Source organism: Chlorocebus sabaeus, chromosome 8 (assembly GCF_047675955.1).
Source record: "Chlorocebus sabaeus isolate Y175 chromosome 8, mChlSab1.0.hap1, whole genome shotgun sequence".
Lineage (NCBI taxonomy): Eukaryota > Metazoa > Chordata > Mammalia > Primates > Cercopithecidae > Chlorocebus > Chlorocebus sabaeus.
In genome coordinates, this window is record NC_132911.1 from 39,060,327 (window position 1) to 39,080,205 (window position 19,879).

General features: G+C 37.5%; 1 protein-coding gene across 1 annotated transcript in view; it reads left to right on the top strand.

The window, feature by feature from the left end:
• The first annotated feature begins 204 nt into the window (after positions 1–204).
• LOC103215662 (disintegrin and metalloproteinase domain-containing protein 5) overlaps positions 205–19,879 on the top strand; it is a 149,035-nt gene continuing 129,360 nt past the window's right edge. Inside the window, exons 1-7 of the mRNA XM_073018616.1 lie at positions 205–259; positions 1,004–1,083; positions 5,079–5,134; positions 8,202–8,280; positions 8,608–8,684; positions 9,498–9,669; positions 10,550–10,615. Coding sequence (XP_072874717.1) covers positions 205–259; positions 1,004–1,083; positions 5,079–5,134; positions 8,202–8,280; positions 8,608–8,684; positions 9,498–9,669; positions 10,550–10,615 — 585 coding nt within the window. The remainder of the gene's footprint in view (positions 260–1,003; positions 1,084–5,078; positions 5,135–8,201; positions 8,281–8,607; positions 8,685–9,497; positions 9,670–10,549; positions 10,616–19,879) is intronic.

Here is a 19,879-nt window from a genome sequence, read left to right on the forward strand (position 1 = left end):
TGCTGAGACACTTCTCTTGAGTGCTCAGTTGCCCGCCAGCAGCGCATTACCTACTTCCAATCACCTCCCGCTTCTTCCATGTGCTTTTCCTCTCCGCAGCCTCCCTGGGCCGCCTCACGCACGCTCAGCCCTGCGCTAGCTGCGCCTCTCCAGGTCTCAACGTCTCAACTGCTGTTCATCGCCAGGGCTCCAAGACAGCGAGCCATGTTCCTTCTTCTGGTGCTTCTCACCGGACTTGGTGGGATGCATGCAGACCTCAGTAAGTCCAGGAATCCAGGCTTGCGAGGGAGACCTTGTTCACTCTTTCCACCGCCCGGGTCCAGCTCAGACTTTACCCTGGCTCCACGCTCTCCCGCTTTCTCCTGGCCCCTTGCCTCAAGGTCTGTGGCCAAAAAGGCAGAAAGGCAGCTGCCGACAGAAAATCGTTTTATTTCTTTGGGATGGCTTCCTGATCCAGAAAATGAACAAAAACGAAATTTGTGGTTTTTTCCACATACAAAATTCTGCTACTCTATGAAAAATTGCATCACCGTAAAAAAAGCTATTTATCAAGGATTGACTGATTTGGCAACTGTTAGCCTCCACCTGCCCCATTGAAAAGTGCAGATCGTCCTTGTATTCAATATCTATATTCGTCCCTGCAAAATATCTCACTTTCTGGATGCATCTGTGTTTTCTCATTTCCACATCTGTTTACAACACCGAATTTGGTACTTAACGTTTAGTCAAGCTGTGCCAGCGCCAAACTGTGTGTGTGTGTGTGTGTGTGTGTGTGTATCTGTGTAGACAGGGATTTGCAGGGGAGAATGAGAATAAAGATTTGAGATCTTGACAAGGGGTCAGAAATTTGTAGGTAAGAATGACTAGAAAGACCGTGGAAAGGGCGAGATGTGTAGATTATATTAAAAATAGCTGCTAATGTAGAGAAACAAATGCAGAATCAGAGAAGTGAATAACGTAAGATCACGGGTATCAAAATAACATAGTTTATATTTATTTTTAGATCCTCATAAAATCTTCCTGCAGACCACAATTCCAGAGAAGATTTCATCATCGGATGCTAAAACAGATCCAGAACATAATGTAATTTTAATAATATTTTTAATATGAAATGTTGTTAAGTTGTGTTTAATGTCAAGACCAAAGGTGCTGAATGTGGGCAGGATTGTACTTCTTGGAGGCAGAGTTGACAGCTGAGAACAGGTTCACAAGAGGGAGCATTTTGATGTTTACGAATGTGTGAGACTGTGTGTGTGTGTTTCTGTTGATGATGAAGGATTTTAGGGATAAGATCCCTCGGGGTCAAAATGCTAGGTATAGGATCCCCCAAGTTTGAAATTTAAGGAGGTAGCAGAAAACTTGGATCCCCCTAGGACTAGGATTAGGGTGAGGCAAGTGAAATGAGTCATGTAACTACAGGATCAGATCCTGTCTGTCTTGAAAATTTTGATGTTGTTTTCATCATGGTGTTTTTTTGCATTGATTTTTAAAAAGGTTGCATTAAGATATTATTTATCTTGATAACCGAGTTTTCTGGTAGCCTAGTTCTGGCCCTAGTGATCCCCTAGAGATTTGTCTTAGCTTTCACTAAGTCAGTGAGGATCTGAACGGTGATGATCTCTGGGCAGGTTTATCTGTTAATGATCACATCAATTTCACATCCAAGATTGAATGGTAGTGAATGTTCCATCTCTAATAATTTGGCAGGAGAATACTTCTTACATGGTTTCTACCAGTATAAGATAATCTATTGTTGTTAGTAATTTTGGGCCTCCAAATTTATCTTTTTCCGTTTAGCGGTTTCAGAAACCTTTCCTGTCTGTTTCACATAAGGATATACTATTTATATTGTTTCCCCTTCCCCATATATCCTTTCTTTACCTTTTCTTCTTCTAGTAGCTGAGGGTTATTTACCAACATGCTTATCATGCAGCTTTGAACACCCCTCTGCTCTGCCTCCCAAGTGAATTACTAGCTATGCTGTGGTGTATGAGCCCTATGACAGCTTCCCTTTCTGACTGGGAAGAAGAAGTGACATTACATCTTTGTTTAGTTTCCTTTTTCCTGAGATTAATAATACCAACTCTCCCTTTCCATTGTTTATCACTGATAATCTTTGAATTCCTCAGTTGTCTAATTTCTAGAATTTTTATAAAGGCATTTATAATATGGAAATTCAGTGTGTTTCTTTTAACTATAATGATTTAAAAAGGTACATTGTAATATATTTTAGCAACAAAATTATAATTATTGTGGGATGTGATTTTATTATTTTTTATTTATTTATTTATTTTTTTGGGATGTGATTTTATTTGAATATGTTTGGCATCATATGGGGTAGGATCTGCAAAAGTAAAAGTGCCTAAGGGCACACAGTTTTAAGATTTAGTAAATAAAAATATAGAATACCCAGTTAAATGCATGTGCACATAAAGATAAAAGAGAAATATTACATGAGGTTTACTTATACTAAGACTATTTGTTGTTCACCTGATATAAATTATAAGCATCTAAATTACATACCTCCTTAACTTACAGCTTTCTGATGAGTTGACTTCCCCTAACAGTTCCCTGTTGTGTAGAATTTGCTTGTAACACTGCTTCATTTAGATCGTAACATAATTTCTACAGTGGTTACACACAATGTATTTTATTCTTTTTTTTCTAGTGAATATTTCCAGTAGTTTTACAGTTTTCGCATTTTACATTTAGATGTGTGGTCCATTTTGAGTTAATTTTTGTGAGGGATTTAAAGTCTGTGTCTAGATTTTTTTTTTTTAATGTGGCAATACTATTGTTCTAGTACATATTTTTGAAAAGACTCTCTTTTAAAAATATTGTTTTGCCTCGACTTCTTTGTCAAAGATCCATTGACCATATTTATGTGGATCTATTTCTGGGATCTCTATTTCTTTGAACTATTTGTCTATGATTTTGCAAACACCACCCTGTTTTGAGGGCTGTACATTTATACTAAATCTTCTGTTTTTTTTTTTTGTTTGTTTTCTTTTTTTGAGACAAGGTCTCGTTCTTTTGCCTAGGCTGGAGTGCAGTGGCACAATCTTGATTTACTGTAACCGCTGCTTCCCAGGTTCAAGTGATTCTCTTGGTCTCCTGGCTCAGCTTCCTCAGTAGCTGAGACTACAGGCATCTGCCATCATGCCTAGCTAATTTTTGTGTTTTTAGTAGAGGCAGGGTTTCACCATGCTGGCCTGGCTAGTCTTGAACTCCTGACCTCAGGTGATCCACCTGCCTTGGCCTCCCAAAGTGCTGGGATTATAGGCGTGAGCCACTGTGCCTGGCTTTATAGTAAGTCTTGAAGTTGGTAAGTGTCAATTCTCCAACTTTGTTCTTCACCTTCAATATTATATTGGCTATTTTGGGTCTTCTGGCTCTACATATAAAGTTGAAAATCAGTTTGTTGGTATCTATAAAATAGCTTGCTGATAATTTCATTGGGTTTACATTGATCTGTGGGTGACATTGGAAAGAACTGATATCTTGACAATATTGAGTCTTTTTATCTATAAACATGGAATATCCCTCCATTTAGTTAGTTCTTTTTGAGTTTTTGCATTAGTTTTGTAGTTTTTCTCATAAATACATATTTTGCTATATTTATACCTAAGCATTTCATTTTTCAGGGTGAAATGTAAATGACATTGTGTGTTTCACTTAATTTATTACCTGTTCATTGTTGGTATAAAGGAAAGAAAATGAGTTTTTAATATTAACTTTGCATGCTGCAACCTTGCCACAATTGTTTATTTGTTTGGGGTTTCTTTTTGGTGATTTTTTCAGATTTTCTCCATAGACAATCATGTAACCTGTGAACAAGGACACACATTTATTTCTAGCCAATCTGAATCCATTTTATTTACTTTTCTTTTTTTCTTTTGCTTTATTGCATTCGCTAGGACTTTCAGTATGATATTAAAAAGTACTGGAGAGAGGGGAAGTCCTTTGCCTTCTTTCTGATTTAATAGGAAAACTTCAGGGTTCTCACAGTTAAGAATGACATCAGCCATTTAGACCCTATCTCCAAATATGGTCACATTTTGAGGTGCTGGGAATTAGTACTTCATCTAATGAATTTTTTGGGGGGTTACAGTTCGGCTTATATCAGTTGGACATTGTATATGAAAAGATGTGGAGGCTCTAGATAATGTATCTTTTGAGAGTTTTTTCCTCCTATTGGTTGGTTTTGTACATTTTTGGTTTATTTTAGTTTTTTTGTTTTATCTTTGTAAGATATGTGGATTTTAAATGTTATTGGTGCTTTCATATTCTCCTTTAATTTTCATCTTATTTGTTTAATATCAAAGGATTTTAGAGGGCACAATTTTAAAGGGCCCCTCCAAATTCCACTTATACTTCTTTTCACAATGCCATTCAACTAATTCTTCACAGAACATTTACCTGATACAAAGTACCTTGTTATGCTTCAGTATAAAGTTGAGGAATTGAAAACTGTTAAATGCTATTTCTCTTGCTAAAATAAATGTCTAAAATTAACCAAATACATAATTTAATGACTGTTGCATTTTCTATCGTCTTCTATGTTGTTCTCTAGACATGTCTTTAGTCTCCCTGTATTCTCTCCTACATTCTATTCCAGAGGAGTTTGATTGCTCACACAGATAAGTAAAATGCAATGGCTTTTGATGTTATATTGCTGGAAGTATATTACATTTCTTGTACTTCTATCTTTTGGGAGGGTCTCTTTCAATGAGCAGGACAATTTACCTTCCAGGAGAGCTCTAGGTAAACAACCAATGGGTCCTCACAATTGAGGTGGACATCCTTGATGGTGGGGTCTGTCTGAACTGAAAGATAATAATCATCGGGTAAGCTTCTCCCTCAGAGGTGTGAGTAATAGTGAATAGCAGGCAAGTGAGTGCTTTACTACCTAGTTCTCAATGCAGAATTCTCAAGCTCCAAGTATCTGTGTGGGAAGGAAAGCCAATATAATGGTTACAGGTTGTTATTAATTTTGTCAATATTTTAAACCCTAATTTGGAGAAGATACACTATTTGGCGTGTGTTATTATTGAATCTTTCTAATAATTTTGTTATAGGTTGTTTACATGATTACAATAGAAGGAAAGCCATATTTTGTCCATCTCAAAAAGCAGTGAGTAATTATTTTGTCCTTTCAAAATTTAATACTTTGGCTTCTTAATTTCTAAAAGTATGTGTAAGTAGAGTGAATCATTTTGATTCAAATATATTGATACCTACTCTATACTGGGTATTGAGTAAAAACCTAGGCATGCAAAAGAGAATAAAACATATTACATTGTTAAAGAATTATAATACAGAATGATAGATTCAGACACATTAATAGAAAGCAAATAATTTTATTATAATATGGTAATATGATAAATGTATAAACAGTATTCCTTGGAAGTCAGGGGAGGCTTTTAGGGAAGAGGAAAGAGATTACTTGTATCTTAAGGGAAGAGACAGAGCTATGTAAAGAAGAGGGGCAAGACAGGGGAACACTTTTTTTTTTTTTCTGAGACAGAGTCTTGCTCTGTTGCCCAGGCTAGAGTGCAGTGGAGTGATCTCGGCTCACTGCAACCTCTACCTCCTGGGTTCCAGTGATTCTCGTGCCTCAGTCTCCCAAATAGCTGGGACTACAGGTGTGCACCACCATGCCTGGCTAATTTTTTGTATTTTTAGTAGAGATGGGGTTTCACCACGTTGCCCAGGATGGCCTTGAACTCCTGACCTCAAGCACTCCTCCCTCCTTGGCCTCTTAAAGTGCTGGGATTACAGGCATGAACCACCACACTCAGCCAACGTTCTATTTAGAGAAGAAATTATGTGTAAAGCATAGAGGTGTGAGACACAGTGGCTTTTCTGATATGCACAAAGCCAGTGTGAATTACTAAAGCAAACATTTTCTGAAAAATAGAGGTAAAAGATTCTGGAAAGGTAGGTAGGGGCCAGGTTGTAGAAGATTCAGAATGCATGGTCAGATATTGGGAGCCAAAAATGGTTTTAAGTATGTACTTATGTAGCCACATTGAGTCTCATAGGCTTTTTTTGAGGGGACAAAGTTAGAGTTAAGGTGACTAATTACATGACTATACAGTTTAGGTGAGTAATGGTGGTGGTTTGAACGATGGCACCAGTGATAGCACTTGAAAGAAAAATTCGGTGGACCTCAATACAGAGTTGGTGGAATGATTGGTAAACAGTGAGGAATTTCAGGTAATTTAGTTGTCGCTCAAGAAAATGAATAGGCTGTAGTATAATTAACTGAGGAACATGAACAAGGGATATATTTGTGTGAGGAAGTGGTGATTTCGGATTTTTAGCACATGTGAGATACCCAAGTGTGTTTTTTCCTGTAGATCAGGGGTGTCCAGTCTTTTTGGCTCCCATGAGCCACACAGGAAAACTTGTCTTGGGCCACATGTAAAATACACTTATGATAGCTGATGAGCTAAAAAAAATTTTTTTTAAATCTCATAATGTTTTAAGAAAGTTTACAAATTTGCTTTGGGCCACAAAGCCATTCTTGGCCATATGTGGCTAGCAATTTGAATCTCTGAAAATATTCAATAAGAATATTGGAAAATAGATTTAGCTATAGGTATATATATTGAGCAGAAAGTAGTAGCTTGTGCTCTACTTTCTTGTGTTTTTTTTAATGAGTGCTGTTACGTAGAGTGCTTATAAATAGATCATGGTTGAAGAGTGAACCCTGGGAAACAGCGATGTTTCCTGAGATAGGTTGAACAAAAACAGCAGCCAACATGGAAGATAAAGCTGGAGGGACCAGGGAGGTAGGAAGAATAGCAGAAGAATGAAGTGTTATGTAAATTGAGTGGACTGAGTGGCCACAGTTTTCAAAAAGAAGCTAGAAGTCCAATGTAAAATGATTTTTTAAAATGCCTTTTGGATTTGACATTCTAATATTTGTGGATCTTTTCCAGGGATGTTTCAGGGATAATAAGAATTGAGAAACTGAAGGAATTGTGTGTAGACAATTCTTCTGATGAAATGTATTAAGAATTGAAAAAAATGTACATAAGGAATAGCCATAGTAGAACATGGGGTCAAGAAAGGATTCTTTAGGATGATAATGACTTATTAGTATCATTTTAAATAGCATTATGATAAAAATCAGTAGACTACAAGAGTTCAAAATTATAGGAGAGAAAAAGTAGTGTCCTCTGTATATGGCACAGGATGGTATCTACAGCACCAGTGTAAGGGCTTGTTCTCAATGAAAGAAGTAACCTTCTGGCAATAAAGGTAAGGAGTGCAGATGGGAACAGGTGATCTGAGAGGGAGGGAACATGGGGGTTTTGTGGGATGATTGACAGGAGTAGTGTCAAGTTTTTGAATAGTTTCTGAGGGAAATAAAATTCTGACCAGAGTTATTGAGAAGAACGTGGCACTTAGCAAAGTTTAGCAAATATGAATTTGTAGTGAGACCAAGTAACTCTTTCTAAGTTTTCTGTTTATGTTAGTCCGTTTTCACACTGCTGATACAGACATACCCAAGACTGGGCAATTTACAAAAAAAAGAGGTTTATTGGACTTACAGTTCTACCTGGCTGGGGAGGACTCACAATCATGGTGGAAGGCAAGGAGGAGCAAGTCACATCTTACATGGGTGGCAGCAGGCAAAGAGAGAGCTTTTGCAGAGAAACTCCCGTTTTAAAAACCATCAGATCTCATGAGACCCATTCACTATCACGAGAACAGCATGGGAAAGACTTGCTCCCATGATTGAATTATCTCCTACTGGGTCCCTCCCACAAATGTAGGAATTATGGGAGCTACAAGATGAGATTTGGGTGGGGACACAGAGCCAAACTGTATCACTGTCCTAACTTTACACTTTAATTTTGAAACTTGAGTATAAAATCTAAAATCAATGAGTGAAATAGACAAAGATTAGAAAGTTTTATGCTGGAAATTGGGACCTATACTATTTCCTCTTCATATCTCTAGCAATTTGAGTTGCTCATTTATCTGCATTTTTGTATGGTATGTCATTCTAGTTAAAATGTCTCACCAAGCACCTAATTCAGTTTAAGTGCTAGAAATACATGGACAATAGGATAAAACAAGTCAATTAACACTACTTTAAATTTTTCAGTAAAAAGAAAATTTGTATGAATATTTTTTCTACTTTTTCTGTTTCACAACTTGAGCATGTTTTTATTATTTTTGCCTAGATCAATTTTATCTTCAGCTTCTTTTATTCATTCTTATGACAAAAATGACATCCGTCATTCCAAACCTTTGCCAGTTCAGGTAAGAATTAGGTTATTTTTTTGTTACATATTTGTAATTCTAGATTTCTTTAAAAAGACAAATATTCTATAATAACTAGAATGTTATTTTACATATTTGCTGAAATTGAGTAACTTAGGCTGGTGCTTATTTCTACCTGGCACAAATTTATTAGGTAATTGCCAATCATATTAAAGTAGAAATGTAGCTAAAGTCATAAATAGTAAATGTAGCTAAAGTAAAAAATAAAAAAATATAAAGTAATAAATATAAATAAATATAAATAATATATTTGGGGTATATATTTTAAAAATAAGTTATCCATTAACTTTTCTTTTTTTTTCTTAGATGGATTGCAATTATAATGGATATGTTGCGGGTATTCCAAATTCTCTTGTGACCCTCAGCGTGTGTTCAGGACTCAGGTTGTAGACTACTTAAAGATACTCAATTTGCCAATATTATATCCTGGTAGCCTATGAATTAATTCTCCATGTATTGTTCTAATTCTATAACCACCTTTGTCATTTCAATTCCTTAAGGACTGAACCTAAATTACTAATAAAATAGGATTGATATTCCAGCAATATCTGTTCCTGATGAGAGGCTACTTGTTGATACTGACAGGATCTGCTGCTTTAGGCTTTAAGAAAGCTTGAGTGTAGGGAGATTGATTGGCCTCCTCATACTTTTTTAGTTTTCTCAAATTCTGTTCTTGTCCAATTTCTTAATGTCCTAGAATAATTGACAATTGTGGAATGCATGGGACTAATGGACACTGGCTCTGCAGTCAGTCATTATTAGGCCTATTGTGCCTTCAATTCAGCCCACACAAACAAATGATTTAGGGTATCAAGTGTCAGAGGAGAGTTAAGTGTATCAAAGAGAAGGAATCAAAGACTAAAGAAGAGACTGCCTAGAGATTCTACAGGCTGGTTAGAAAATCTACACAACAGAAAGGGGTTTCAACCTGTTTAAGTGCACAGATCCATGCCACTACCATGCTTTCTTGAAGATAATCACAGATTTGTAATGTAAGGTAACATGTATCCTGTGATAGAGTGGTCCAGTTCTGGTGTAAGAAAGACCCCAAAAGATAAAGAGATAAAAGTAAAAAAACCTAAGGTCTTAAAACTTAAAAACTTTAAATCTTAAAAACTGTGGCCCAAATTTCTCACTATAATATTATGGTTTTGGTAGAATCATTTCAGACTTGTTTCGATTGTCTTAACACTCAGGGGAACGATGCAGCTGAAAAACATCTCATATGGAATTGAACCGATGGAGGCTGTATCAGGATTTATACACAAGATTTATGAAGAAAAATTTGCTGACACTAATATTCTCTTAGAAGAAAATGACACTTATTCTTGGTTTAATTCAGAGTATCAAGTCAGAAAAAGTTCAGAAGTAAGTATTGGCTCTTTTATTTTAATTTAGTATAATTTTGTGTAATAAAAAATACTTTCAGAGCCAAGATTTGGTGACTTATAAATCTTAAAACTATTTTACTTTTTCATGAGGGCTCTACGTGACTTTTACAATGGCGAGAGAATAAACTTATGTTTGTCATTATGCTTGCCATTAGATGAAAGCTTAGCAAAAACTTAATCTTAGAAATATGAAGATATGAGTATAGTATAAAAGAAAGTGGAACATTAATTTTCATATGTGAGCATTTAGATAATTAATGTAAAATATTCCTTTTCTTTAATTACTCAGATAATTTAGGAGAGAATATTATACAACCTGGATTTCCCAGTTGACAGTTCAAAAATGGATGAGTGACTTACATAAAGTACATGTAAAGCAAAGCGATGAATTTTTTTCTCTACCAAGACCCATAGACTGCCTTAAATAACATGTCTGGCTCTAGCAAATTGCCATTGGTTGTAAATTTTAATATTTTTCTAGACTACATTGTTTGCCAAAAGTAACTTCCTAGTAATTGGTAGCAGAAAATCTGCTTGCATGAAAGATTAGTATGAAAAATTATCAAAAGGCTGAGAAAAACCAAAGCTTTATGTTATAAACTGAAAATTTCAGTTTCAATTATTATAAAAGTCAAAGATACCTGAGTTCTTACGTATCTTGAGAAGTCTAATAGAAAAGTCTTACTACCCAGGGCACTTTGAACTGGAATCTTCTGAATAGTACCTAAATTTTGTACTTGAAAATAGCCTCATTATGTAATCAGGAGCAATATATCTTTCAGTTTATCTCTCAATATAATTTCAGTAGAAGGTAAATTTTTGTAAATTCCTCATGACCCATGTTATGTGTTTTTCAGAAAACTGACTTTATTAAGTTATTCCCTCGATATATTGAAATGCATATTGTTGTGGACAAAAATCTGGTAAGTCTTACTTTATGCATCATTGTTTTAAAACTAATATATCTCTTTAACTTGATTTCAGTGAGGCAATGAAAATTACCAACCATGCTATTTTGCATTTGCAATGAACACATTCTTATAGATTATAAATCAAGTTTTTGTTATTTTGTATATAGCATCTACTCACTTTTGCAAAGTGAAGCATCTTAATTTCTAAAGCTTGTTGACTATTGTTGATTTTTCAAAAAACCTACATCCTCAGTGAAAGGATAGATTGCAACTCCCTTAAGCCCTCAACCTTCATATACAATAATAATATTTAACTCCCTCAGTCTAATTGGAAGCATGGTCTATAAAACAAATATGCCATTTCTTTAAAGCAAAAGGAGAAAACATATTATCACCTGTTTTCTTCTCAGTTCTAGGTAAATGAAACAACGAGAAAAACAAATGAACAAAATACTCATATTGAGAATTCATGGCTATACTTTGGATCTCTTATAGATTTAGGCTCCGAATATTTATTACCTATGTGGTTAGGATTCTAATCCATGAGGCTACATTTGTCGCAGATTGGTAAAAGCCGAGGGTGCATGAGGGAAGCAAATAGTATTTATATCTGGAGGAATGCCACTTCAAGCAGAATACCTCAGGATTCCTACAGATTAATATCAGCCATACATATATGGGCTTACAATCCATAAGGAAATAAAACACCATGAACAATGGTTAGCAAAACAAAAAATACATGTATGGCTAATATTAATTTTTTTAAAATATAGTCTATGATTGGCAGAACAGTAGGGTGACTGTCATTGACAATAACTTATTGTATATTTTATTTTATTTTTTATATATATATTTTTTTATTATTATACTTTGAGTTCTAGGGTACATGTGCATAATGTGCAGGTTTGTTACATATGTATACTTGTGCCATGTTGGTGTGCTGCACCCATCAACTCGTCAGCACCCGTCAACTCGTCATTTACATCAGGTATAACTCCGAGTGCAATCCCTCCCCCCTCCCCCCTCCCCCCTCCCCATGATAGGCCCCGGTGTGTGATGTTCCCCTTCCCGAGTCCAAGTGATCTCATTGTTCAGTTCCCACCTATGAGTGAGAACATGCGGTGTTTGGTTTTCTGTTCTTGTGATAGTTTGCTAAGAATGATGGTTTCCAGCTGCATCCATGTCCCTACAAAGGACACAAACTCATCCTTTTTTATGGCTGCATAGTATTCCATGGTGTATATGTGCCACATTTTCTTAATCCAGTCTGTCACTGATGGACATTTGGGTTGATTCCAAGTCTTTGCTATTGTGAATAGTGCCGCAATAAACATATGTGTGCATGTGTCTTTATAGCAGCATGATTTATAATCCTTTGGGTATATACCCAGTAATGGGATGGCTGGGTCATATGGTACATCTAGTTCTAGATCCTTGAGGAATCGCCATACTGTTTTCCATAATGGTTGAACTAGTTTACAATCCCACCAACAGTGTAAAAGTGTTCCTATTTCTCCACATCCTCTCCAGCACCTGTTGTTTCCTGACTTTTGAATGATCGCCATTCTAACTGGTGTGAGATGGTATCTTATTGTGGTTTGGATTTGCATTTCTCTGATGGCCAGTGATGATGAGCATTTTTTCATGTGTCTGTTGGCTGTATGAATGTCTTCTTTTGAGAAATGTCTGTTCATATCCTTTGCCCACTTTTGGATGGGGTTGTTTGTTTTTTTCTTGTAAATTTGTTTGAGTTCTTTGTAGGTTCTGGATATTAGCCCTTTGTCAGATGAGTAGATGGCAAAAATTTTCTCCCATTCTGTAGGTTGCCTGTTCACTCTGATGGTAGTTTCTTTTGCTGTGCAGAAGCTCTTTAGTTTAATGAGATCCCATTTGTCAATTTTGGCTTTTGCTGCCGTTGCTTTTGGTGTTTTAGACATGAAGTCTTTGCCCATGCCTATGTCCTGAATGGTACTACCTAGGTTTTCCTCTAGGATTTTTATGGTATTAGGTCTAACATTTAAGTCTCTAATCCATCTTGAATTAATTTTCGTATAAGGAGTAAGGAAAGGATCCAGTTTCAGCTTTCTACTTATGGCTAGCCAATTTTCCCAGCACCATTTATTAAACAGGGAATCCTCTCCCCATTTCTTGTTTCTCTCAGGTTTGTCAAAGATCAGATGGCTGTCAATGTGTGGTATTATTTCTGGGGACTCTATTCTGTTCCACTGGTCTATATCTCTGTTTTGGTACGAGTATCATGCTGTTTTGGTTACTGTAGCCTTGTAGTATAGTTTGAAGTCAGGTAGCATGATGCCTCTAGCTTTGTTCTTTTGACTTAGGATTTTCTTGGAGATGCGGGGTCTTTTTTGGTTCCATATGAACTTTAAAGCAGTTTTTTCCAATTCTGTGAAGAAACTCATTGGTAGCTTGATGGGGATGGCATTGAATCTATAAATTACCTTGGGCAGTATGGCCATTTTCACGATATTGATTCTTCCTATCCATGAGCATGGTATGTTCTTCCATTTGTTTGTGTCCTCTTTTATTTCACTGAGCAGTGGTTTGTAGTTCTCCTTGAAGAGGTCCTTTACATCCCTTGTAAGTTGGATTCCTAGGTATTTTATTCTCTTTGAAGCAATTGTGAATGGAAGTTCATTCATGATTTGGCTCTCTATTTGTCTGTTACTGGTGTATAAGAATGCTTGTGATTTTTGCACATTAATTTTGTATCCTGAGACTTTGCTGAAGTTGCTTATCAGCTTAAGGAGATTTTGGGCTGAGACAATGGGGTTTTCTAAATATACAATCATGTCATCTGCAAACAGAACAATTTGACTTCTTCTTTTCCTAACTGAATACCCTTGATTTCTTTCTCTTGCCTGATTGCCCTAGCCAGAACTTCCAACACTATGTTGAATAGAAGTGGTGACAGAGGGCATCCCTGTCTTGTGCCAGTTTTCAAAGGGAATTTTTCTGGTTTTTGCCCATTCAGTATGATATTGGCTGTGGGTTTGTCATAAATAGCTCTTATGATTTTGAGGTATGTTCCATCACTGCCGAATTTATTGAGCGTTTTTAGCATGAAGGGCTGTTGAATTTTGTCAAAAGCCTTTTTCTGCATCTATTGAGATAATGATGTGGTTCTTGTCTTTGGTTCTGTTTATATGCTGGATTATGTTTATTGATTTGCGAATGTTGAACCAGCCTTGCATCCCAGGGATGAAGCCCACTTGATCATGGTGGATAAGCTTTTTGATGTGTTGCTGAATCCGGTTTGCCAGTATTTTATTGAGGATTTTTGCATCAATGTTCATCAGGGATATTGGTCTAAAATTCTCTTTTTTTGTTATGTCTCTGCCAGGCTTTGGTATCAGGATGATGTTGGCCTCATAAAATGAGTTAGGGAGGATTCCCTCTTTTTCTATTGTTTGGAATAGTTTCAGAAGGAATGGTACCAGCTCCTCCTTGTACCTCTGGTAGAATTCGGCTGGGAATCCATCTGGTCCTGGACTTTTTTTGGTTGGTAGGCTATTAATTATTGCCTCAATTTCAGAGCCTGCTATTGGTCTATTCAGGGATTCAACTTCTTCCTGGTTAAGTCTTGGAAGAGTATAAGTGTCCAGGAAATTATCCATTTCTTCTAGATTTTCCAGTTTATTTGCATAGAGGTGTTTATAGTATTCTCTGATGGTAGTTTGTATTTCTGTGGGGTCGGTGGTGATATCCCCTTTATCATTTTTTATTGCATCAATTTGATTCTTCTCTGTTTTCTTCTTTATTAGTCTTGCTAGCGGCCTGTCAATTTTGTTGATCGTTTCAAAAAACCAAGTCCTGGATTCATTGATTTTTTGGAGGGCTTTTTGTGTCTCTATCTCCTTCAGTTCTGCTCTGATCTTAGTTATTTCTTGCCTTCTGCTAGCTTTCGAATGTGTTTGCTCTTGCTTCTCTAGTTCTTTTAACTGCAATGTTAGAGTGTCAATTTTAGATCTTTCCTGCTTTCTCTTGTGGGCATTTAGTGCTATAAATTTCCCTCTACACACTGCTTTAAATGTGTCCCAGAGATTCTGGTATGTTGTATCTTTGTTCTCATTGGTTTCAAAGAACCTCTTTATTTCTGCCTTTATTTCGTTATGTACCCAGTAGTCATTCAGGAGCAGGTTGTTCAGTTTCCATGTAGTTGAGCGGTTTTGATTGAGTTTCTTAGTCCTGAGTTCTAGTTTGATTGCACTGTGGTCTGAGAGACAGTTTGTTATCATTTCTGTTCTTGTACATTTGCTGAGGAGTGCTTTACTTCCAATTATGTGGTCAATTTTGGAGTAAGTGCGATGTGGTCCTGAGAAGAATGTATATTCTGTTGATTTGGGGTGGAGAGTTCTACAGATGTCTATTAGGTCTGCTTGCTGCAGAGATGAGTTCAATTCCTGGGTATCCTTGTTAACTTTCTCTCTCGTTGATCTGTCTAATGTTGACAGTGGAGTGTTGAAGTCTCCCATTATTATTGTATGGGAGTCTAAGTCTCTTTGTAAGTCTCTAAGGACTTGCTTTATGAATCTGGGTGCTCCTGTATTGGGTGCATATATATTTAGGATAGTTAGCTCTTCCTGTTGAATTGATCCCTTTACCATTATGTAATGGCCTTCTTTGTCTCTTTTGATCTTTGATGGTTTAAAGTCTGTTTTATCAGAGACTAGTATTGCTACCCCTGCTTTTTTTTGTTCTCCATTTGCTTGGTAAATCTTCCTCCATCCCTTTATTTTGAGCCTATGTATGTCTCTGCATGTGAGATGGGTCTCCTGAATACAGCAGACTGATGGGTCTTGACTCTTTATCCAGTTTGTCAGTCTGTGTCTTTTAATTGGAACATTTAGTCCATTTACATTTAAGGTTAATATTGTTATGTGTGAACTTGATCCTGTCATTATGATATTAACTGGTTATTTTGCTCGTTAGTTGATGCAGTTTCTTCCTAGCCTTGATGGTCTTTACATTTTGGCATGTTTTTGCCATGGCTGGTACCAGTTGTTCCTTTCCATGTTTAGTGCATCCTTCAGGATCTCTTGTAAGGCAGGCCTGGTGGTGACAAAATCTCTAAGCATTTGCTTATCTGTAAAGGATTTTATTTCTCCTTCACTTATGAAACTTAGTTTGGCTGGATATGAAATTCTGGGTTTAAAATTCTTTTCTTTAAGAATGTTGAATATTGGCCCCCACTCTCTTCTGGCTTGAAGAGTTTCTGCCGAGAGATCTGCTGTTAGTCTGATGGGCTTCCCTTTGTGGGTAACCCGACCTTTCTCTCTGGCTGCCCTTAAGATTTTTTCCTTCATTTCAACTTTGGTGAATCTGGCAATTATGTGTCTTGGAGTTGCTCTTCTCGAGGAGTATCTTTGTGGCGTTCTCTGTATTTCCTGGATTTGAATGTTGGCCTGCCCTACTAGGTTGGGGAAGTTCTCCTGGATGATATCCTGAAGAGTGTTTTCCAGCTTGGTTCCATTTCCCCCCCTCACTTTCAGGCACCCCAATCAGACGTAGATTTGGTCTTTTTACATAATCCCATACTTCTTGCAGGCTTTGTTCATTTCTTTTTCTTCTTTTTTCTTTTGGTTTCTCTTCTCGCTTCATTTCATTCATTTGATCCTCAATCGCTGATACTCTTTCTTCCAGTTGATCGCGTCGGTTACTGAAGCTTGTGCATTTGTCACATGTTTCTCGTGTCATGGTTTTTATCTCTTTCATTTCGTTTATGACCTTCTCTGCATTAATTACTCTAGCCATCAATTCTTCCACTTTTTTTTCAAGATTTTTAGTTTCTTTGCGCTGGGTACGTAATTCCTCCTTTAGCTCTGAGAAGTTTGATGGACTGAAGCCTTCTTCTCTCATCTCGTCAAAGTCATTGTCTGTCCAGCTTTGATCCATTGCTGGCGATGAGCTGCACTCCTTTGCCAGGGGAGATGTGCTCGTATTTTTTGAATTTCCAGCTTTTCTGCCCTGCTTTTTCCCCATCTTTGTGGTTTTATCTGTCTCTGGTCTTTGATGATGGTGATGTACTGATGGGGTTTTGGTTTAGGTGTCCTTCCTGTTTGATAGTTTTCCTTCTAACAGTCAGGACCCTCAGCTGTAGGTCTGTTGGAGATTGCTTGAGGTCCACTCCAGACCCTGTTTGCCTGGGTATCAGCAGCAGAGGCTGCAGAAGATAGAATATTTCTGAACAGCGAGTGTACCTGTCTGATTCTTGCTTTGGAAGCTTCCTCTCAGGGGTGTACTCCACCCTCTGAGGTGTGGGGTGTCAGACTGCCCCTAGTGGGAGATGTCTCCCAGTTAGGCTACTCAGGGGTCAGGGACCCACTTGAGCAGGGAGTCTGTCCCTTCTCAGATCTCAACCTCCGTGTTGGGAGATCCACTGCTCTCTTCAAAGCTGTCATACAGAGTCGTTTGCGTCTGCAGAGGTTTCTGCTGCGTTTGTTATTGTTTACTGTGCCCTGTCCCCAGAGGTGGAGTCTACAGAGACAGGCAGGTTTCCTTGAGCTGCTGTGAGCTCCACCCAGTTCGAGCTTCCCAGCGGCTTTGTTTACCTACTTAAGCCTCAGCAATGGCGGGCGCCCCTCCCCCAGCCTCACTGCTGCCTTGCTGGTAGATCACAGACTGCTGTGGTAGCAATAAGGGACGCTCTGTGAGCATGGGACCCTCCCGGCCAGGTGTGGGATATAATCTCCTGGTATGCCCGATTCCTTAAAGTGCAGTATTGGGGTGGGAGTTACCCGATTTTCCAGGTGTTGTGTGTCTCAGTTCCCCTGGCTAGGAAAAGGGATTCCCTTCCCCCTTGCGCTTCCCAGGTGAGGCGATGCCTCGCCCTGCTTCAGCTCTGGCTGGTCGGGCTGCAGCAGCTGACCAGCACCGATTTTCCGGCACTCCCTAGTGAGATGAACCCAGTACCTCAGTTGAAAATGCAGAAATCACCGGTCTTCTGTGTCACTCGCGCTGGGAGTTGGAGACTGGAGCTGTTCCTATTCGGCCATCTTGCTCCGCCCCCTCTCTATTCTATTGTATATTTTAAAACAACTTAAAGAGTGGAATTGGAATGTTCCTAACACAAAGAAGTGATATTAATGAATGTTTGAGGTAATGGATATCCCAGTTACCCTGATTTGATCATGACACCTTGTATGCCTGTATCAAAATATCACATGTACCCCATAAGTATGTATAACTATTATGTACCCATAATAACTAAAAATAAAAAAATTAAAATAAAATACAATATTTTTCCCCTCAAAGAATCTGTTGATTCCAGAAAGGGTGAATATGAGTCAGGGTTGCTGAGCTAAATGTTGACAGGAATAACAGAACTTGAAGTTCATGGCTCATTAGAATTGAGTCGAGGGTACGTTAGCATAGCTAAGTTGACCCAGTACAAAGCAAATGCATACCCTGAAATAATATTTCTATCAAATTACAAAATCAGAGGGAGGAAAGCAGAATTTTAAGCATAATCAACAAAAAGAAGGCAATTAAGAGAAAGAAAAACACATATTTAGGATTTGTTTCATAAATCTGGAACAAATTTGAAAGCTAATGTTAAGACAAAAGATTTAAACTGAAATACCTAAGTAATTATCTGTAGGGGGATTAAGTACTGCAATTAAAAACCAAAGATAAAGATTAATTAAAAGCAAAGACAAAGATTATCATACAACACACACACACATAAACACACACACATTCTGCTTACAAATGACATATGTAAAATATCGTACATAAGTAACAAAAGTAAAATAATGGAAAAATATAAACAAATTTAAAAAACTAGTTTAGCTGAATTAATATCAGACAAAGTAGATTTTTAGACTTTAAAGTATTTCTATTGTTGCGTAGCAAACCACTCCAAAATTTAGTGGCATAAAACATAACAATTTATTTCTTTTACTGGGAACCCAGAGACTTTTTGCATTTTTACCAATCTTAGACCCTTTTAGTTTAACTTGGTGGCCTTTTATCGAAATAGCTATCAGATATGGTTTTGCTATGTCCACACCCAAATCTCATTTTGAATTGTAGTTCCCATAATCCTCATGTGTCATGGGAGGGACCGGGTAGAGATAACTGAATCATTGGGGCAGTTTCCCCAATCCTGTTCTCATGGTAGTGAGTTAGTTCTCATGAGATCTGATGGTTTTATAAGGTGCTCCCCCTTTGCTGGGCACTCATTCTTCTCCTTGATGCTGCCATGTGAAGAAGGACGTTGATATGGTTTGGCTCTGTCCCCACCCATATCTCATCTTGAATTGTAGTTCTCATTATTCTTACGTTTGGAGGGTAGGACCCAGTGGGAGGTGATTGAATCATGGGGATAGGTCTTTCCTGTGCTGTTCTTGTGATGGTGAGTAAGTCTTATGAGATCTGATGGTTTTATAAAGGGCAGTTCCCCCGCACATGTTCTCTTGCCTGCCGCCATGTAAGACATGGCTGCTCCTCCTTCACCTTCTGCCATGATTGTGAGGCCTCCTCAGCCATGTGAAACTGTGAGTCAAGTAAACCTCTTTCCTTTATAAATTACCCAGTGTCAGGTATGTCTTTATTAGCAGTGTGAGAACAGACTAATATACTATCTTAAACATTTTGTGGGATTTCTTTTTTAAACATTTTTTTTTCCCAAAGAGAAAGTTCCCTAAATTAAGATTTCAAAAGCATAGGAATACACTTAGGAAGTATCGGCTACTTTATTAAAACAAAATACACATTGCTGTGAGGTTACTTGTGGCAACTATGAGGACTAAGTTAGGTCTAGGTGCAGTCTAGTCGGGGGCTTGCAGGGGAAGTTCCCCTAGTGCCCTTTCTAGAAATGGTCACTAGTAGGAAATTGCCCATTCCTCTGGTTGTTTTCCAAATGGCATGTTTATGTCTGGATTTGCTTGCAGCACCATTTGTTTGATTGCTTCTAGGTGAAAAGGGATACAGTTTATAAGAAGGTTTAAAATATTGGGCTAGAATATGAGTATAGTGAGGGAGTACAGGTTCATTGTGTTTAATAATATATTAAATGGTAGTGCTTATAAGTGCATGATTTGGGAATCAGAGAGACTGGGTATTGAATCTTCATTTTGCTCATTAGAACTCTATTTTTCTTTTTATTGGGGAAAAGCACGTAACATTAAGTTTACCATCATAACCATTTTAAAATGTATAGTTCAATAGTGTTAAGTATATATATACTGTTGCAAAACAGATTTGTAGATCTCTTTCCTTTTGAAACGGATACTATCCCCATTAAACATGAATTCC